The 22,274-nt window shown below is 40.2% G+C and overlaps 1 protein-coding gene across 2 annotated transcripts in view; it reads left to right on the top strand.

Annotated features, from left to right (window-relative positions):
- The window catches only part of ZC3H12C (zinc finger CCCH-type containing 12C), a 44,689-nt gene extending 24,089 nt beyond the window's left edge, over positions 1-20,600 (top strand). For both annotated transcript variants that reach the window (XM_085581116.1, XM_021525700.3), the window contains exons 3-6: positions 8,546-8,685; positions 11,431-11,665; positions 12,543-12,649; positions 13,404-20,600. In XM_085581116.1, coding sequence (XP_085437242.1) covers positions 8,546-8,685; positions 11,431-11,665; positions 12,543-12,649; positions 13,404-14,800 — 1,879 coding nt within the window. In that variant the 3' untranslated portion in view covers positions 14,801-20,600. The remainder of the gene's footprint in view (positions 1-8,545; positions 8,686-11,430; positions 11,666-12,542; positions 12,650-13,403) is intronic.
- The last annotated feature ends 1,674 nt before the right edge of the window (positions 20,601-22,274 follow it).

Below are 22,274 nucleotides of genomic sequence, written 5' to 3'. Positions count from 1 at the left end.
TTCATCCAGTCTACATACAGAAATGGTTTACAGGATGATTTGCTCCATCACCTTTGCAGGGTTCAGGGCGAGGCTGACCAGCTTTATAGGTCCCTAAATTACCATTCTTTCCCCCTTTTAAAATGGAAGGGATATTTTCCCTTTTCTAGACATTAGGAATATCTCCAGTTACCACAACCTTTCAAAATTGCCAAGAGAGGCCATACAGTGTCATTAGCCAGCTCCCTTAACACCCATCTGGGCTCAGCAGCCTGGCAATATCCTGGCAATATTTCAGTGTTTCCAAAAGTCATCTGAGGGAAAGTCTTATCCTGTTACTTTTGCCCAACTTCCTGCATGTTGCTGTGGGCCAATCTTGAGCTTGGCATGGGTGATCCTTGAAAAATCCACTCTCTCCTGTTCACTCTTCTCTGCATAGGATTCTCCTCAGAGCCAAAATCTGCTCTCCAGTAATTCTGATCTCATAATTCTGCTTTTTGCCTTGCTCTTTCTTCACAGGATCTGCCTCTCATGGTCACTGCAGTGAGGGCAGCCCCTGACCTTCCCATCTCAGTCTCCTTCTCCCTTGTTTCTGAGTCCCAGCTGGTGCACTTGTTAGCTACTCAGTCACCCATGTTAAGAAGTTACTGCAAAAGCACTCCAGAAACTTCATGGATTACTGATGCCATGTTGTGTTGGTCAGAACAAAAGCATCTTTGCCAAATGGCTGGTTGGTCCAGTCCATCCTGCCTTTTTCTAGAAATCAGTCCTTGATTAGGAAAGCCAGTCCCATGTATGTAAAAGATGAGTCTCAGCTGCTGATGCCTGTTGTGCAAACAGGATCTGTTATCTCCCCTTAGAGAAAATAGGCACTAGTAACTAAGCATATTAAATACTGGAAAGATTTCAGCTTTTACATGCAGGAGAGACTTGGAGTCTCTTGGACTTTTGGAGACTAGGAGTTCACTTGCAGTTCAATCTTCTTCAGATCTCTGTATGTAAATATCCAGGGTCCTGTTATGGGTAGCTATAAATTGTCACAGTTTTGTCTTTCCTCTTTGCTCTTCCGAGTTGTGGCCAATGAGTTCACTCTGAAATTGCTAAAGGGAAATGGGCCTGTGCCCTAAACAAGAGTGTAGATAGTCTTTTGAGAGGTGTTCTTGGAAGCTTTCTCACACATTATCACAGGAATGGTTAAAAACTATAATCTGTATTCTTATTCCCATGTTGTTGTAATGCACATACTTGATGATAACATTTAGTATTAGAATTATTCTAGATAAGAGTTACTAATTTTCATTTAAAGGATGTATTTGACAGGGTGGGAAAATTTTATGGAGAATGTTGAGATGACTGATATCCAGTAATTCAAGTAGGATGAGATGGCTGTCCCCTTCTGGAAGGATCAAACACTGTGCTACCCTGTGTCTCCATTCCATGGCTAATTAAGGATGTAGTTTCACAAAACATCCAGTGAGTGACACAGAGTGATTTACTTTTAGGCTTACCTCTATCCCACTGCCAGGGATGCTTTCCTATCTGCATCTCATCTAGTGACTGGGTGGCTGTAAAATGAGTTGATTCACCTTCCTAATTCAGAGAGCAGGGGTAATCAGAAAGTATTCTTTTTCCATTAGATATGTTAACATAACCTGATATTTTTGTCATTGGGAGAACAACTTGGTCTGACACAAAGGAGGAAGGATATATCTGGTTATGTGACTGGATATTCATATTTGTGGAACTGGTAGTATCTAGTGAACTGATGGATTAATGAATTTCTTTAGAGCAGCACAGAAAAAGGCTTGGGTCGGAACAACTTACTCTGGCAAACCAGAGCCTGCGTGTATGCCAGTTGTCTGGTGACTACTCCTGTTACAGACAAGCTGTTTTAGCAAGCTGTAGATTCAGGAAAACCCAGCAGTCATTTTTTCTGCTTTTTGGTAACATTTGGAAAACTTCCCTTAAACTTTCATGTGACACTGCTTGTCATTTGTGCATTAAACTGTAAATGAGTCATCAAATGCATCTTGTGTATATCAAGTTTAAACCTACAATATGGTCTAAATAATGTGAATTGGCTGAAGTTTTAAAAACATAGAAAGCATCCTCTTTCAAACTGAATAAAGCTATGACTTGAAGAATTGCTGTTTAGCTTCCTATAGGATACTTCAAGTCTGGTCTTGTTTTGTTATTCTACCTGTCTTAGAGTTGAGTTAATCTTTATTCAGAAGAGGAAAGATGCCCACAGTTTAAGCCTTAAACATCAAGGTTTTTTGTTAGAATGCTCTTACAGATGAGTCTGATTTTTCTGTGTATATAAACTTAAAATCAGAGCTGAACAGCAAATTAGATAATCCCCTAGAGCTGTTGTGGACCTTGATAGTTTTCGCTAGGTGTCCTAGGTGCCTTCAGAATTTCTTTGCTGACTGTGAAAATAATGTTTCAAATATATATAAAACTTTATGCTGAAAATTTATTGGCAGAAGAAAAGTTTGCTTTGCTTACAGAGAGTGCAACATGAAGATAACACTGATGTAAAATTATATGATTACTTTACTTGCTTTATTATTAGTTTTAGACAACAACTTTCAGAAGTTTATGGGGAAAGGAATCAAAGTATTTTGGTAATGTTGTTTTCATTTTCAGATTGAAATCAATTGATCTTGTTTTGGTCAATTAGATTCCTCTGAAAACTTTGCCCTTGGGATTCTCAGGCCATGGAGGTGATGCATGTCAGCTTCCCTTTCTGGAAAACCTTGGCCTCTGTATTGAAGTAGTCCTTGATTGTGCATCATTGCACAAGGGAAAACACAGCATGAGATAAATGGTGTACTAAGTTTTGTTTGGGAAGAGGAAGATGCTGATCTAGGGAGTTGGTTTTAGTTAAGCACATTCCCACTTTTAAGACAGATATTTTACAATTTTTTTCTAGCTTTCATGCCCAGGCATCCCACCAGATGTGGATGTTGTAGGGGCTTGGTGGGACCAGAAACATACACCCAGGCCTGACAGTCATGGGCAGAGTCCCCAGTGCCATTCAGGAGTGTCATCCAGCTGGAGAAAGTGTCACTGGGGTGTCTAACCAGTGTTAGACATCTCTGCTCAGACAAGTGAGCCTTGGTCCTGTGTGTTAACCCTGAGGCAGGTTGGGCTGTAGTAAAAGGTTCACTGATACCCTACTGACACAGAAGGTTCTCCACAACTGCACATTGTGTTAGCCAAAGTTGTCTTTTCTATGCCACATGGAGTTTTCATGTGACAATTTAATTGTTCATTTATTTTAACAAACTAACAATGTAGCTGCATTAGCTTCTCCTCAGATTGTGTTGCTGAGTTTGGTAGACGTGGTTGTATCTTGGTACCTTGATTCAGACATTCATTTTTCAGTACCACTATCTATTTTTTTAGTTTATTTTGAGATGTCACTATAAGGAATAGATAAAAATATTTTTTCCAGCAAGTGACGATCATATGGATAAGAGCTTGTCACTGGCAGCTTTGAGTGTAGCTTCTCTTTGCCTGTTTTGACATTGAGTGCTGCGTGTATGGCTCTGACAGAGATCCACATGCAGTTCTGGCTGGAGACAGCACCTGCTGCACTTGCAGAGTGCTCCAGCATTGGAAGCCCTACAAGCAAGAGGTGTATTGAAATATGTGACAGCTTCCAAGGCTTTTTTCTTTAAAACACCTCAAAGCATTGAAGTAATTTGGGCTAATGGAAAAGAGCCCCAAACATTTGGCTCCTGTTCTATCTGCTTCATGTCAGCATCAAAATATACATATATAGAGGGGAAAAAATGCAGGACTGATAGAAGGCTGAGGTTAATGAGAAATATTTTAGGACAAATGATTTCTGTGATTATGGAATTAGTAGAGCTTAAAAAAAGTAATTTAAAAGGGATGAGGCTAGTTACAAAACCAGGCTGCCAGGGTTACGAGTCACTGATATGATACAGGGTAGAAATTCTTCTCTGTCTGTGCTATGGAGTGAACACTCTTCCTCCCATGATATGACAGAAGAAAATTATTTGGTAACTCTGTAATAATTTGTAATAGGCAGGTATGTGTTTTAGTGTTTTCTTGCTTTTAGTCAATATGCTTTTATATGATAGGTGTGTGGATGTGTGCAGATTTCAGTTGTAAAAAAACTGTGTGCAACAGATGTTATTGTAGACCTCACCTCTTGTCATCAATACGCATGTTTTCTGTAGCTTTCAGAATCTGAGTGTTGGTTTGGATATTGTATTAGAGCACACTAGAAGTCTTGCAAGTATTCTAAATAGTCTTTTAAGTGTGTGTACCACAAGTCTTTCCAAGACGGTCACTAGAAAATCTAATTTGGGGTCTAGGAAGGTAACAGAGAAAATGAAAAGTGTTCTCATCAGAAGTTTTACACTTTTTACTAATTCTCCTAGTGTAAAAAATGCTTGTTGATTTTTTGCTCAGGAAACGTGCTACTTTATTTTCTTTAATTTAAAAATAAAATCAGAACTATCAACAGACCATATATAAAAGTGATGGTAAAAGGAATCGTTCATACATGATATGAAAAAGAAATAGGTATTTCTAAAGGAATATAATTTATCTTGCAACTGAGAGTGGTAGATGAAACATAGTCAGCAGACAGAACCAAAGTACTATTAAGCCAGTGTCTCACCCAGGGCTACAGCTGTCAACCTGACACATCTGAGCTTTCTCATATTCCTAATAATTGGAAAGAGATTTTTAAAAGGAAGTTTCTTGACAAAGAAGTACAAACATTTCTCATCTTTTTCACAACTAAGGAGAAGGAAGTCAGAAGCAGTAGCATGATTTCAGTCTTTTCACCATATGACATCATAAAGCTGATGAAGCACAAAAATCACAAAATGAAGAGCATCAGATCTGCACAACAACAAAACAAAAGAACAAATTTTAATTACACATCTCTTTTACAGACTCTCTCACTAATGATTTCAATTCCTTGGAATTTGTATCCACTCATATCCAAGCTTAGGCATGTATCTGAAAAGGAGTGGAAAAAAGAGTGAAGATTTATACAAGTTACAAATTCACTTGCTCAGCAGTGCAGAATAGCTGGTATTGCATTTGCCACTTCTGTTTCATACAGTTTAAGTATATTTAAAATTTATATTCTGGATAAAAGAATTTTGATAGTCTGCACTGTGCAATAGAAAATGAAGGAGCTGAACTGTGTGGTCCTCCCTCTGCCTTTAAAAGCATGGCCTGAACTACAACCTGATGGAAAGCAATAGACAAGAATGTCCATTTTTTTTCCAAGAGTCCTGTATTTTTTTCATTAAATTATTTCTCAGATTTGCAGAAAGAAACATAGTGCTGCTAATATGTAGTCTAACACATCACTTTTTCATTGTCAGGAGTTCAAAGTGGGTTTATCCACTTGAAACCATGGAGATTGTTTAGAGTAATCACAGTACAGTGATTCCACTGGAATTTAATAGCTGGAACAAGATCTTCCTGACTGTTTTAAAATGGATTACAATATGTTTATGGTTGCATCCAGCTTGCTGATAGCATGAGCAGTACCCTCTTGTCTCAGGCTCTGCAAAAGAGGCCTTATGACTGCCCCCGGGCACTGAATTTGCACCAAGTGTTCCAATCATGTCTTGTCAAGGGAAGATGAAATTAGACCATAGATGAAATACTGTTGGCCATTTTTGCTGTGCATGTGCACTTCGTGTCACATCTGTGTGTGGCTTGGTTTTCTATTCCTGGTAAGTTTTGAAATACACAGAGATACCACTCTTGCAGCCAAACAAGCACAGGAGTAGTTGTGTAGTATAAAACAATGCCAAAAAAAAAAAAAATATACTGCTCTGTGTTTTATTATTACAGTGTTATTATTATGTAATACAATATTGTGTGGTATGATCATAGAAAACAGGGAATTCATTACTGCAAAGGACTATAGCTAAAGCTGAATAGGATGTTGAGGTACATAGATATTTTTTTCCTGACAGTGTTCCTAGTGTAGCCCTAAATACACAGAAGATGGGCTTAGAGTATCCTTTGAGTACCCCAGGGCAGCTAAAATCTACAAGCTTTGATCATTATGGCTGGCAACAATTGTAATATCAGAGTATATGCTTGTGTTTACAGGTACTGTCTGCAGTTTCATTACAAGAGGAAGTAGGACATTTCCTCACTTAAATCCAGTTAATGGTAGTGGGTTCTTATTTTCCTTTTTCCTTTTCTTTTTTTTTTCTTCCTTTTGTTTGTGATCTGTAATGTTCAACACAGCTTTTGCTGAGAATGATGCTTTGTAAGATGTGTTAGCCATGACTCATTATTCTCTCTTGACTGAGGTGCAAGTGTACGCCACCTCCTTCAAAGGCTTCTGAAACCAGAATATTTTTGCAAAAGTTTCCTCACTTTTTCTTTGGCACTTTGTCTAGTGCACAATTACTCAAGCTCTCACAGTGTCAAGAAAGACACAGCAGTGCTATGTTTTAGAAGGTGGGAAAAGTAGGTACATACTTTCCTATTGAGGGGGAAAAATTTTTTAAATAATTTTCTGGTGTTTTATTTACCCCAAAACATGCAAGGAGAAAGGTACTTCTAAAATCCCTGTGGCTATCTGTCATTATATTGTCCCCCTCACTAACCACAGACAAAGAATTTTCTTTTACCCTTCTGGAAAGCAGATTGTGGCATACCTGCTATACATGACAAGCCAGCCAAGTGAAAGGTGATGCCTTCTTTCCATGCCCCTGCTGTTTCTTCTGCTACACAGAGCTGCAGTGCTGGGAGGGGTGTCACAAAAGTTGCTTGTCTCTTGTGCACAGAGAACCTCAGACAGGCCTCAGAGGAGCTGTTTTTCTTGTTCTGCAAAGTGTCCAGTCAGGAGATCCCAGAATCCATGGCAAGACTGTCCCACAGATCAAGGAGAAAGCTTTCACTAACATAGTGTTTAACTATGTTACTTAAGGACTTCTCTAGCTCCAGTTAAGGACTCATCCAGTGGGACTCTAGTGGGTTGGCTGTGGCTCACCTCCTCCCAGCAGAATGGGAGAGAAAACTGGAGGAGCAGAAGCAAGAAAACCCATGGCTCAAAATAATGACAGAGAGATCACTCATCATATAATTTTTTATGTCAGGCATACTCAGCCTAGGGAATTCAATTTGCTTTATACCCAGTTAATATAAATATTTAATTCCAAATCAAGTATTGGGAAACAAAAAAGACAAATATTAAAATACTTAGGGGAAAGACTGTTTCCCCTTTTCCAGGCTTGCTTCACTCCAAACATGTGTCCTCCTCACTACCTCACCACAGCATCATTCTTACACCTTGTCATAGCTGCAGGTGCAGTCAGTCCTTTCAGAGCAGCTGTGAGCGGTGCAGGGGACTGGGGTCAGAATGTCACAGTTTTTCTCCGCTGCTTCTTTCTTCTTGCACTTTTCCTGTTCTCTAGTGTCCAAGTCCCTCTGGGCATGTACCTGCTTCTCATGAAGCAGCTCCTCATCCTCATACCATGCTGTTCCCTCATTCCCATCTCCTGCACTGTGGAGCTGGCTAGATCTGGGTGTGCCCATCATGGGGCAATCCCAAATTTTTCTCACAGCAACCATGTCACAATCTATGGATACCTATTGGTTGATTGCTGTCCTCCATTTCAGTTACATTCTATACATGGGTGATTGGTTTGTTCTTCAACAAGCTGGTTTTTTTTCCAGATTAGCTAAATGTGCTTCCTTCAGCCTTTCCTCATAGGTCGTCTTTCACTTTCTTTTGTATTCCTTCCATTTCATCTCCTTTATAATGTCATGCCTGAAACTGGATGTAGAAGCAGGGCAAAGACTTGTCTGCCTTTTGAAAATTACATCATTGCGTCTCTTGCCTTACCCCAGACAGTTATTGCACAACAGACACATATTTTGTTTTGCTTTTGTCTGATCACAATTAATTGTCTCTACACAGCATTTTAAATGCACATTAATTTCTCCTTCTGAAGTACGTACTAAGCACATTCTTAGTTTTGCCATGTTGATTTTGGAGTCTCCTCAGTTTGTCTAATTTGTCCTCTTGAATTCCTGCCATCCCCTTAAGCTTGGAGGCCTTCTCCTCCCTCATTCCCTGTTCACACAGGACCTTGAGGAGCTCCTGCAGCAGCTGGCTCTTCTGTGCCTTCCCCTGCTGCTGTGCACACCTGTGCTCATCTGCTACCATTTCCTAAGCACAGTGCACTCTCATGTTGGTATTTTGGACCTCCTGCTTTCCCACACCAAGTCTTTGAGCTGCCTGTTATACCCCATATTTTGGTTAGGCTATGAAGATTTCTAAAAACCCCTACTTATATTTTTCTTTGCTTGTCAAATCTGTGTACAGGTGGTAATAAATGTGTTTGGAAGATTTAGCAGCCCTCTCCCTCACCATTTTTTAGAAATGATAGCTGTGTTTGGGCATGGCTCAGACAGACTCCCAGGTGCCTTTAGAAACCATGGAGCAAGTGAAGAGCATGGCTCATCTGCATTTTACTGAGCTCCATTTATGGTCATAGAAAAAGTAATCTAATAAAGAATTTTAATGTGTGTGTTTCAGCCATGGGAACAAAGAAGTATTTTCTTGTCGAGGAATCAAACTGGCAGTAGATTGGTTTTTGGAGAGAGGCCACAAGGATGTTACTGTGTTTGTGCCAGCATGGAGGAAAGAACAGTCAAGACCAGATGCACTTATAACAGGTAAGCTCCCTCTTTGCTTGTTTGTTCAGTGCTTTTCCCAGCAGGAGTGCTACTGCTCAAATGAACAAACTTTCAGCAATGAAAGGCTGTAACAGAAAGTATCTTCAGTGCAGTAATTTCATTGTAATCTATAGGCAGGAAAAAGACAAAGCAATGCCCTCTCCAAGTCCTCCTGTTCTGTTCTGATCATCTGCTTAAGTTTCCATACCATTGTTACTTACTTCCTGAAGGACGTAATGGCCTTTTTTAAAATCTGCTATGTCCATGCAGTATTTAGTAGCAAAGAGGTTTGAAGTTGGTCATTTTTTGGGTATTATTTCTTGTGGTGAACAGATTCTGCCAGGCTGGCCTGTCCCTGCCCATGCTTTGGGATATGGTAATTATCCAGACAGAAAGGGAATGAATGGCTCTCCTCTTTGTCGTTACTATTAGCAAATAGACAACTTTAGAAAATTTAAATTTTGAATGTAATAATATAGGAAAAAATTTGGTGTAAAGGTATTTATTCCTTCATCAAACTAACAGGTTCTTTATGAAGGCTGGAGAGACATCCTCTAACTGCCCTAAAGTTGGAATAGAAAGTAGTTGGGTGTTAAAAAAACCCTAGAAGTTGGAGAGGAGGAAGGGTTGTTGGTTTTTTTGATGGGGAGGGGGGTAGCACAGCTACCATTAAATGAGGGGAAGCTTTTGAGACCAATAGCTGTAGCTTCTAAAAGAATACAGAAGCATGTTTTGATTGCCATGTGCATCTTCAAATCTCTGGAAAGATCCTCTGAACGCTTCATTCAATTTGCTTGATTGCTACTAGAATATAGCATGTTAACACAAGGAAACATTTGTAAAACTGCTGTTACCCTGTTGGCAGTGTGGAGCCTTCTTCTTGAAGCCATTCTCTTTTGCTGTACTAGTGTTTGGGGTGTGAGAAGAGCATTAGCTAAATAAAAAAAATTTGGCCACTTAGAATTAAATTTTGACGTCTGCTTGAAGTGTGCATAGGGCTAAAACCCCCAAAAGGTTCTTCAAGAAAGCAGCAAGGCTGGAATTGACCTACCAATGGTCAGTTCTCTAGCAATGAGAAATCAGTTTTCCATGTGTCATCATGGACCCTGAAAATGGGAGGAAGATCAGAGCAGGTTATTGTATCTTTTGTAAAAATACTGCATCTTCTGTTTTCCTCTAAGGATGCAGGAAGCCCGTGTGCTACCAGGCATGTAAAATACCTGGTGCTGACACTTGTTTCCAGAGATATGCACCTGAAGTACATGACCAGCTGGAGTTTTGAAAAACTTCTAGATGACTAACATGGGGATGGTTCTAGACTGTCAGCATTCGTGAGAAGCCTCTTGGACAAAAGAACAGCCACATCTTTCTTACTAGTACCTGCCAGTCATCACATGGCAGATTTTTTTTATTCTTTCCTAGCAGGGAAAAAAAAATCACCCTCATCTCACTCTTACTCAACATCTAGCATATTGTGAGGGGTTGAATACAAAAAGGTTGTATTTCATTTAAAATCTTGTGCTTTTTCTACTAAGCAAATAAATGCTTGTATCAAATATATTGCTTATATGTTATATTACTGCTGTATTTCTCCCTCTTGGAATCTTTTTTTTTTTTTACCCAAATGGAACATGTTCCCTATCAAGTTTCTTATGCTACAAAACAGTTGAGTTATTTGAGATCTTAACCATTGCTAATAGCCATGACTCATTTTCACTACGCAAGCATCTTCTGCTGTTTTAGATGTTGCCTAGTTTTTGTGTGGATTTTTTTTTCATAGCTTGTCTGCTCCAAGGAGAGTGATAGGTAGGAGAATCAACATAAAGGGTAGGTGCTGCAGTACTAAGGTACAACTTCCTTCGTAGCTTGAGGTCTGTCTTTCAAAGCTCCTTGGGATCTTCAGGTTTTACACAGGAAAAGGGAAAATAAAATGCTTTTGGGATATGTGAGTGACAGATTCTGTAGAACAAGAAGGAACTACATAAAATGCTAAGTATGCCTATTTAGAAGAATTGAAGGGAAATCTGTCTGGCTTTCATAAGAACTTATACATAAATGGGTAAACCATTCAAGGAAAGATACAATCTAAAATATTACCAGTGTTAACAAAAAAAACCAAACCAAATCACCACCATTTTTGCTGTTGCTTGCAAAATTACGTCAGATGCCTTTCTGGGGAATACTTGTTAATATCTGTGGAGAACCTGAGTGCTTGTACAGAATATGGATTTTCTAGTCCTTGTGAGTACCCCTTCTGTTGATGGACAGAGACTTTCATGAGACAGTCCCATTAATATGAGCTACTGGAATTCTTTCAAAAGATATTTCTTGCTGGGTTCTATGAAGAGATGGAAAAGGTCTGTCTTTACCAAGGACAAGTTATGAGAAAACCATGGCTATACTTGGGTATAGTCTTCATATTTAGTGGTGATAAAAATGGCCCCTTCGCCAGAGGAGTGATAAAATGGTTTTTCTTTTCAGCCGCAGGAACATGAACAAGGTCCCCTGTGTTAGTCATAGAGAAATAGTGTGGAGCAGGAGGTTTATATTTGTTTTTAGGGTTTTTTGAAAGTATTGCCAGCTGACTGCTGACTATAAGTTCAGATATCATATGTGGACTATAACATATAAGACATTTTTAGTCCTAAATGCTTGGATTTTCTTCCTCAAGCCTAATATCTTTAGAGGTTAAACAAATTTTTTTCTTTTCTTTCTTGTTTGACTTCTGATTCTTATTCCTTGTAGATCAAGAAATCTTACGAAAATTGGAAAAGGAGAAGATTCTCGTGTTCACACCATCCCGGCGCGTGCAAGGGAGAAGGGTGGTGTGCTATGATGACCGATTCATAGTGAAGTTGGCCTTTGAATCAGATGGCATCATTGTCTCTAATGATAACTACAGGGATCTAGCTAATGAAAAGCCAGAATGGAAGAAGTTCATAGATGAACGCTTGTTGATGTATTCATTTGTTAATGACAAGTAAGTCATTCTGTCTTTACGTGTGCCACTAAAATAGAGGAGAGGACAGTTGGAAGATTTGTACAAGTTTTTCATCTTACATCCAAATCATTAGGTATATGTAGGAAAACAAGAGGAATAGTCAATCATAAATTTGGTCTTCTGATTAGAAGTACTTGAAACTGTTTTTGAAGCAATTTTTAGGTCTTTTTATCCTATTTTTTTCTCTTTGGTGTTTGCCAATGTATATTTTATGTATGTTATGGTATAATATTCCAGTTCCATTGATATACCGAGCAAACATTTTGGAGTGCCTGTGGTTAGACTTCTAAGTCCTATAGTCATAGAAAAACCCAAACTGAAATGAACTTCAGGGGGTTCGTAGTTCAACTGTCTGATTAGATCCATCTATTGTGACTGTACCCCAGCCTACAGATCAACTGCAGTTACTGCTGGTGGTTTCTTGTAGTGGGAGGAACTCAGTGCTCCCCTAAGCAGGCACTTGTGTTGAGGTGCCTGAATGCTGATGCAAGAATCTAAGGCCATCACCACAGTTTTGCAAAGCTAGTAGTGGTCTTTTAAGAAATGGCTGCCTGTATTGCAGCCCTTACTTTTGATTTTGGGATGGGTTATTTGCAGCCCCACATTGCCACAAAGCATCAGCTGAGCTGGACCAAAGGTGTCTGAAGCAGTCTAGAGGTGTCCACACAGTCTGTTCCTGTGACCTACCTCTAAGGCAGCAGAAAGATGGCCTTTCAAAACTGCTCTTGAGGTTCCCGGAATTAAAAACTACAGGATGGCAGTTATGGTGTAGCATAGTCATATATGTTCTTGGTCATTGCATGAGAAGTATGAAAGGGCTTGTTTGCTTCCATAATACTTCGTTCTTTCTTTGTAGATTTATGCCTCCTGATGATCCTCTTGGCCGCCATGGTCCAAGTCTGGACAATTTCCTTAGGAAGAAGCCTATTGTGCCAGAGCATAAGAAGCAACCATGTCCATATGGTAATTTGATTTAACCCATGAATCTTTATGTACTGGGACTGGGGACCAAGATCCTGCTTTATTTTAACATTGACAAAACTGTTTAAGACTCTTTAACATTGGTTTTAACGTTGTTGTTGTAGCCTGACATGGGTTGAAATGCTGAGCTGATGGTGGAAACTGAAGCAATGTTTTTATGTGCTACTTAAAAAACATTTCTGTGAAACATTTCTGCCTACTAGTTGAACTAAAGGAGCAGCTTAATTAAACATTCATTGGAATAAATCCAAATCAACACCTGCAGGTTCAGAAGCCCTTTCTAATGTCATGAGATACTGAGGTTTTCTTTCAGAGAATTAATTGAGCTATCTGAAGTTTAGCTACTGAGCATTCTTACAAGCATCTTGGCTGAGCTGAAACCTGCTGGCCATATGGCTGTGGGACTTCTCTATTAAGTTTTCTGCCTGTATATTGCCTTGGCCCAACACAGCAGGTGTGTACAGCCTCCCTGGCAGTGCCACATCCAGCTCAAAATGTGGCTGGTAGTGTTGGTCTGCATTCCCAGAGCACCAGCTGCAGGACACTACCAGCACCTCTTTTTTCCCCACAAAACAGGAGATGTTCTTAAAGCACACCCTGTGTTGCACAAAACCAATCTTGTTTGCAAGATCTTTCAAAACAACAGTAGAACTTCATATGAGGAGCTTTTCTGTTATTTGATGTCAAACATATTTGTTTGAAGTTTTTTTAAATCTGATTCTGTTTGCATTAATAGGGAAGAAATGTACCTATGGACACAAATGCAAATACTACCATCCAGAAAGAGGAAATCAGCCTCAGCGATCTGTAGCTGATGAACTTCGTGCCATGTCTAGAAGCACAGCTGCCAAAACTACAAGTGAAGGAGGACTGGTAAAAAGCAATAGCGTTCCCTGTAGCACTAAAAGTGATGGCACTTCAGAGCTGAAGCGTGCTGCTCCAAAGAGGCAATCGGATCCTAGTATAAGGACTCAAGTCTACCAAGACTTGGAGGAAAAGCTTCCCACCAAAAACAAATTGGAAACCAGGTCTGTACCTTCTTTAGTTAGTATACCAAGTTCCTCTGCTGGAAAACCCCAAAGTACTGCACCTTTAACTAACGGCCTTCCATCCGGAGTTCACTTCCCACCTCAGGATCAAAGACCACAGGGACAGTATCCTACAGTGATGATGGCAACCAAAAATCATGGAACACCAATGCCTTATGACCAGTATCCAAAATGTGAATCTCCGGTGGATGTAGGCTATTACTCTATGCTGAGTGCATATTCAAACCTCAGCATGTCTGGACCACGTAGTCCTGAGAGGCGCTTCTCCTTGGACACAGATTATCGGATTAGCTCTGTAGCCTCCGACTGCAGCAGCGAGGGGAGCATCAGCTGTGGCAGCAGCGATTCCTACGTGGGTTACAGCGACCGCTCTTACATGAGTTCACCTGACCCACAGCTGGAGGAGAACTTGAAGTGCCAGCACATGCACCCCCACGGCCGCCTTAACGCTCAGCCCTTCCTGCAGAGCTACCACGAGCCCCTCGCTCGAGTGCAGAGCTATAGTCACGAAGAACCAAAGCATCACCACAAATCTCCCATTCCGTATATGGCTGTGCATCTGCAGCATCCAGCAGTCGGTGCTCGTTCCAGCTGTCCGAACGACTACTCTGCACCTCAGAGCTCATCTCATTCGAAGACCCTGCATCTGGGGAGAGCCCTGGTGTCCACAAGAATAGACAGCATTTCAGACTCGCGTTTGTATGAAAACTCTCCGTTAAGACACAGGAAGCCTTACTCTGGCCAGGAAGGGCTGGGAGGTTGGGATAGGCAGAGTTACGGGATGGATGCCTACGGCTACCGCCAGACGTACTCCTTGCCCAGCAACCCCACGCAGCCATGCTACGAGCAGTTTGCCTTCCAAAGCCTTCCCGAGCAGCAGGACCAGCCCTGGCGCATACCTTACTGTGGAATCCCGCAAGACCCCCCAAGGCTCCAAGACACCCGGGAGAAGGTTTACGTTAACCTCTGCAACATCTTCCCCCCCGATCTCGTGAGGATGGTGATGAAGAAGAACCCTCACGTGACGGACGCTCAGCAGCTCGCTGCTGCCATCTTAGTGGAGAAATCTCAGCTAGGTTATTGAGAGATGACGCATCTTTGTGGTGTCTCGTAGTTTTCAGCTCAGCTCTACCGCTGAGGGAGGTTTGCTACAATAGCATTTGGGATCTCCTTCTCAGCAAGGAGGTTATATAGTAATCCGTTTATGTGAAATAGTGTATCATGGAGTCTGTATGTATAGCCCCATGCATTGAAAGTACCAGATAAGTTTTGTGTTCTAGTTTGAAAATTTTTAAATGGCTATTTTCACATCTGGAGGATGTTCCAGTTTAAATTAATATATATATATATATATTAAAAAAAAAAAATCTGTGGTCTCTGGTTATAATCTTTGGTGCATCAGGGGTTTATATGCAGCACTTTCTTATCACTGTTACATTTTGTTGGGATTTTTGGTTTCGTTTTTTAACTTGCTGGATGCTTATCCTTGAGCTGTGAGATATTAAACTACAGAATGAGGATTTTGCTGTTTCTGGCAGGCAATTTTCAAGCCAATTTTCAAGCCAAGTTTCTGAACTTTTTAAACCACCATGAGTATGTCTGATGTATGTTTGTTTTTGTGAGCTTTTTCGTGCTGTAATCACCTGTTTGTAGAAAACAAAGATTTCCTACAGCACTGACTTCATTTTTTGAAACAAATAATTAAGTTACCAGTTAACAGTGAAATGGGTAACAATATATTGGTAATTTATAGTATGGCACTTTTTGTTGCTTTCTTTCTTTTGCTTAAATAGTTACATGTTTTTGTTAGTGCAGTCAATTAGTAAGATCAGATGCAAACAGAAGAGGAAAAAATTTTTTATTTTTTACTAATTTATGGATATGTTAAAAGCCTTATTGCCTGATTTTCAGAGGTACTGAGAATTTGCAGCCCCTTTGGAAGCTAAGAGAAATTGCAAATGCTCAGAACCACTCCAAACCAGGCCACCCTGTTTCAGTGCCCGTGTGTTTTTACCCAGTTGTGTGTATCTCTGGTCAGTAGACGGGGACCTGAAATCGTAGGGCCCTGTTTAGTTGTTTTATATGTTTTTCCTTTGTATTGCTGCACAACTGTACTGGATAAAATATGCTTTTTATAAAGTATTTACCTGTTTTTAAATGAATTTAATTATCTCAATGCAAGTTTTGTATTTAAAATACTGTTTGATTTTTCTTGCTATTTATCAAGGCTGGCCTGAAAAGGTTTTGTGTGTTCAGGATATGCAACATTTATTATCTGCACTATGGTAATGATATTGTAGCTCAAAATAATATCTTAAACTTTTTTTTTTCTTTTTTGGCAGGGGAGGGTTGTGGGGAGAGAAGATACCATATGTGTTCCTGGAGTTAGTTTTTTTGCTTTTTGCATTGTGTAGGCCTGATTCTTGCCACAAATAGTGTAGGTTTAGAAACAGACAAGCCAAGTCTGTTTTAGCATTAGTAAGGGATATTTCTGGTTTAAAGTCATGGGTTTTACTAGCACCTCTTAAGCTTATATATATATATATATATATATATGTATATACATATATATATATATATATATATATATATATATATGAAAAATAGTTTTTGCAATTGATGTCAGATGTACTTCCATGACATGATCAGTTGCCGACAGTTTTAGGCTTCCATCTATTGTAATGATGTTCAGTGTTAAAAAAATGTCACTCATTTACACTATTGCAGCTGATAATTTTGGTACATTTGCTGGAGTTTTAAGTAAGGCCCTGAAGAACCAGAAAGTACCTTTTACTGTTGATACAAATTGTATCTTTTTAACTGAGAACTATTTTGATTTGTAGATTAGAAATACAAATGTAAAATTATAACTAGTCTTTTGGGCAACATTTTATCCCTTATTTAAAAATTAGAGATTTCAGACATAGAATAGATTTAGGCAAGTAAAAGTAGGTATTTATTTAGGTGTCTCTCTCAATTTCACATACTAAAACGAAGAAATAGACTATTGGCATCTTCTTACTTCTAAAATCTTTGTAGTGGAAACTCACTAAAATAAAGGTAAAATGCTGCCTGAAAATGATGTCCAAGCACCTTTGAATACGAAGACGTTTTCACTACTTGTGTGACACCATGTGTTGCAGCAAGTAGGGTTTGGGTATACAGTAAATGCTTCTAAAGAGCATTGTGCTATAGACTTATCCAATAATCTGAACCATGTTCAGCAAACCAATTCAGGACATGGTGCTCCTGCAGCTTCCACTGCCAGAGCACTGCAGGTTCTGCCATTGCCTGTTCCCGTGGCATGGCCAGAGGGGCTCTACACCATCTGTCCTGCATTGTCTGTTTAGGGAGAAGACCTCTTCACCTGTGGCAACAGTTTTTCCCTGGATTTGGTTGGTCGCCATCCGTAGAGCAGCCTTGAATGTAGAGATTGGTGCAGTGCTAACGCTGAGGTTTGGAGTGGGAAATGGGTCTCATCTTAGTTGTACGCTGAGATTTGGTTAAATTGAATTACACTGAAGTACTACACCATAGTGTAGATGCAGCTGTTTTAATAATGCAATTATTGTGTTTGTGGTTTTAATAGGTTTCTACATTTATTTTTATGTAGGTATTTACTTCTGCCAAAAGTTCAATTCCTTTAAGCATGAACTGAAATGTGTATGTTCCTTTAAGCATGAACTGAAATGTGTTATTTCCTGTGATGTGGGCACCAGGATGCTCCTGCCATGCACATGTAACAGTCTGGCCTAGAGCAGGGGCTCAGCAACTGAGATACCAGTGTGAGGAGCTGCACTGCCCAGGCCTGAGTTACCTGTGTCCATTGCCTCCACATACAGCCAGGGCAGTACTGAATCCCCAAAGGGTGGTGGTCGCTAGGGAATTCTTGTGATAGGTTCTGTGCTATGCACCCAAGCACTGAAAATGCTTTAAAAATACAAGAGCAGGAGTAATTTGGTGGATATTAATGTTGTGCAATGATGTGCTAGTTCCCCTTAGACTCACTTTTGTTCAGTAAAGGAAATTTATTGTGGACAAAATGTTTGCCTTGATACTTCCTTTTGTTTTGCTGTGGTAACAGATGGAGGAATTGTGTGTGAACATCTCCATGATGAGATCAGTCTGTATATTTAACAGCTCCTAAAGAGTACACCAATAACAAACATGGATGCAGTGGTATTACCTTTATCTATGTAATTGCATTGATGCAAATAACTGAGCTGTAACCTGCCATGATCCTTAAATAGCAGAGGTAATTCAGTGATACTGTCTTGGCCCCAGCTGAGTGCCAGAGATGCAATGAAGGATATAGTACCTTCAAATTAGAGCTGTCCCTCAACTAAGAAGAGGGCAAAACTTCCCTTTGTCTTCATTACTTGAGAGTTGTTTTGATACCTAGCAGAAACTCTGTATTTTTAGATAAAATCCCAAGCTGTTATAACTGCATCAGTAATAGTATATAGCTATACAGTATTTCTAATGCACATACATTACACATCTCCCCACAACTGTTTTCAATACATGTCACAAATATTTAAGAGTTTTTAAGTATGTCCTGTAGATAACTAACTTTGAGCTAAATATGACAGCCTATGACAGTATTAATCACTTTGGTTTTTTTTTTTTCAAATATGTGGGTTTCATATATATATATATATATGTACGTATATGTATATATATGTGTGTGTGTATATGTATATATTTGTATATATACACACATATATTTGACAAGTGGATTTAAGATACTGCTAATGGTCTGAGGTAAGATCATACCTTCCCAGGTGTCCCATTTTCTTTGGTATGTCTGAATTGTAGCTTGGTCCTCCATTGCAGAGTAGCTCTGGGGAGAGCCCAAAGCCTGATGTGTCGGTGTGATGCCCTGAAAAGAGAAGGCATGCCAGGCTGGGGAAAAACCTCAAAGGAGACTCCTGCAGTCTCAGCGGGTGCGGACTGTAGCTGAGATGTCGATGAACTTCTGCTGTGAAAGTTGTAGCTGATGGTGGACACCTTCCCAAAAATATCAAAGCTGCCAGTGTAAACCAGAGTACCTCACGTGGAAGGGAACACTGAGGGCATTTGCCCCAGCAGGGTGAGCACCGGAGGACTGAATGCCTTGGGTGAGAGATGCTGCACCATCTTGCCACAGTAAGAGACTACCAAAACATTCACCAGTTTTATCAGTTGATGGTTCAACCAAGGTATTTTCAATGTGTAAAGTTTGAAAAATGAGACAGAATGCTTTCCTGCTCTGTGGAGCATTTAGAAAAATACCCAACTGACTTTCCATTGCTACTGAAAATTTAAAATACTGTGCAATTAAAAAGACCATTAAAAAAAAAACCTTAGAAATTATTTATTTTTATTTACAGTGTGACTTGCTAATTTATTCCTTGCATTATAAGGCCATGGTGGAATGCTGTTTGTTGAACTTTTTTTATCATAGGAACTAAAACTGCTGAGAAGAAAAACCAGTAGACTTAAAATTCTATGGCCTTGTTTTGTTTTCTGTAAAAGGGCTGAGGTTTTATAAATGTCAAATCACATGTTTTATATATTTTGTAAATTCTAGAGAGGCATTGTTTAAGAATTTTGTGCAAATTAAATATGTTTGGGCACATTGTTTAGACTAATCATAGACTAAACCTAGAATCACCTGTATTAAATGGTTTTTCCAGCTAACCTTTTGCTCAGTAACACGAGAGATGTTCAAATTTCATCTTTAGATGTTCTAGAATACATTTCTCAAGGTTTTGTGAGAAGCTGCTGGCCTAGGCACCCAATCACACGGGAAATGCACATTTGCAAGGGAAGCATCCTGCAGAGTGCTGGGTTTTCCTTGCCATGCAGTCCAGGGAAATGTGCTGGTGCACATCAGGTCTCTCACAGATGTTTATAGAGGCACTACCAAATACTATGTGTGGTTCATAGTTATCAGTGTTCTTGAAATAATTTTCCATCTTCCGGTCTTAAAGGGTTGTCATAACTTGTGCTTGGAGTGTTTATTACTCTGTCTACCCTTTAAGCTAAATGACTGCAATAGTTCTCATTCCCTCTCACACTCAATAGCCGTGGGAGGGCATCAACACTTACACCTGACTTCAGCAGAGGCAGAGGTGTGGGCTGGTTTAGTGGTGTGAGGGAATACCTGGGTCAGACTGGCGTGTGTGTAAGTGCAGCTGGGCTGGGACCTTGAGGAACACAAAGCCACCTCCTCCCAAGCACAGGGGAGATCTCACTGGTGCTGACAGGTCTGCAGGGTTTGGCCAGGATTGCCCTTTGCAGGCTTTGGGAACACCTACAAACCAAATTTACTTAGATATTGAAGCACATCCATCCTCTCTTTTTCAAAGTATAACAATCTACTGTTTGCCTTATAAAACAAAACCTCTCTGCTTTTTTTTTTTTTTTTTTTTTTTTGTAGAACAACCCATTTTCTTTTGGTGTCAGATAAATTAACCATGTGAGATTGGCTGGTTCGTTACTTTTTATTTATCTAAATGACATTCTTAATGAAACTGAAATTCAAGAACTGCTTTCCCAGCATACAATAGAGTATCCTGCAAGGAAGCAATGCAGATACAAAAGCAATAATTGTATTTTGTAGCTCTTTTCCCAGTTGTTATCTCTGTATTTGTGTTGAGTAGGTAAGATTTTAATATTGTCCTGAAGTCCACTGTGGCAAAGCCATTAGCTAAAAATAATGTTTGGGCTACTTGATAAAGCAGTTGTCAAACTAGCTCTTCATTCCTTCATTGGTTGTTCTGTATTGTTTCTGTGATGTGACTATTCACATCTTAAAACCACCACTAAACCATATAAAAAACCATGTACATGGATACTGCTTTTAGAGAAAAAAAATAAAGATTCGTTTTCCTCATTGATGGGCTGGTTTTGTTTCATAAAAAAAAAATCTCTAGAGCAGTTACCAGTGAGTTATAGACAGCTTTGTGTTCCCACCTGCACAAAACCTGCAACAAAACTGCTCACTTTGATTAAACTGGAACAGTTTCAAAAATAGAATGATAAAAAGGTTTGGTTTAGAAGGGACCTCAGGGATCATGCAGTCCCAACCCCCTTGCCATGGGCAAAGACACCTTTCACGGGACCTGCTCAGCCTGGCCTTGGACATCACCAGGGATGGGCCATCCATAGCTTCCCTGGGCAACCTGTTCTAGTGCCTCACCACTGTCACAGTGAAGAATTTCTTCCTAACATCTAATATAAACCTATTTTCTTTTAGTTCAAAACCATTTCCCCTTGTCCTGTCTGCCCATACAAAGAGTCCAATTCCCTCCTTTCTGTAATCCTTCTTAAGATTCCAGAAGCTGCTGTAAGGCCTCCTGGGACCCTCTCTTCTCCAGGCTGAACAAACCCAAGTCTCTCAGGCTGTCTTCACAGAGAGGTGCTCCAATCCTCTGATCATCTCTGTGACCCTCTGGACCTGCTCATACAGGTCAACACCTTTCTTGAGCTGAGGACCCCAGAGCTGGATGCAACAGCACTGCAGGTGGGTTCTCACAAGGGCAGGATCCCCTCCCTCGCCCTCCTGGCCACAGGCAGGATACAAGTGGCTTTCTGGGCCTGTGAGCTCACGTTGTTGACTCGTGTCCAGCTTTTCATCCGCAAGCAAGCCCCGATCTCCACAGGGCTTCTTTCAGTAAGTTCTCCTGGTCTGTGCTCATGTCTAGGGTTGCCTTGACCCAGGTGTAGCACCTTGCACCTGGACTTGTTGAACTTCCCTCTGGATGGCATCCTCTCCTCCAGGTGTGTCAGCTGCCGCATGCAGACTTGCTGAGGGTGCTGTCAAGACGTTGAAGAGCACCAGCCCCAGGACAGAGCCATGAGGGACACCACCCATCACCAGCCTCCACCTGGACATTAAGGCATTGACCACAAACCTCTGCACCAATCTGCCAATTCCTTAACCCCTGAACAGTCCAGCCATCAAACAACACCTCTCTAATTGAGAGAGAAGGGTGTCATGAGAGACCGTACATAAAAATGTATGATTATCAGTTAATTTTTAATGTAGTAATTTGTACTTACTTGGCTCTTCCCCTTCATTTTGCTTACCAAGAAAAAAAGCCTCTGGGGTTAAGAAGACACATCAGTCACTTACAGTAGCAAATTTTGGCCAGTGGACCTAGTTTCCTATTAAGTACTCCTGCATATTTATTTGTCTTCCATTGCATAATTGTTAGTGTGACCTGGCTCTGGATGCTGCAGGGGTAAATAGAACAGAATAGAATTTAGAATAGAATAGTTGTGAACTATTATGATGCATGCAAAGATTCAACAGAAGGTGCTAAAAATTGTGATAAAGTGAGTCCTCAAAATACATGGAGCTGTTGAGTTGTAATTTTTCCAAACAGCATTTTCCTGGCTAGGCCTGGCAGTCCAAACTTGCTGGGACCCTCTTACTTCCCTCTCCAGTTGTGGTCACAGGAGCATCTTGACAGTCCTGCAATGAGGAATGAAGTGGGGTGACATGAATGCAAATAAAATGAGTGGTTGTCCTAAAAAAAGAAGCAACAACATAGTGCTGCTCTTAATTA

The sequence above is a fragment of the Lonchura striata genome, chromosome 1 (assembly GCF_050655825.1).
Source record: "Lonchura striata isolate lonStrDom1 chromosome 1, ASM5065582v1, whole genome shotgun sequence".
NCBI classification, from domain to species: Eukaryota; Metazoa; Chordata; class Aves; order Passeriformes; family Estrildidae; genus Lonchura; species Lonchura striata.
This window is presented reverse-complemented; position numbering and strand designations above follow the sequence as displayed.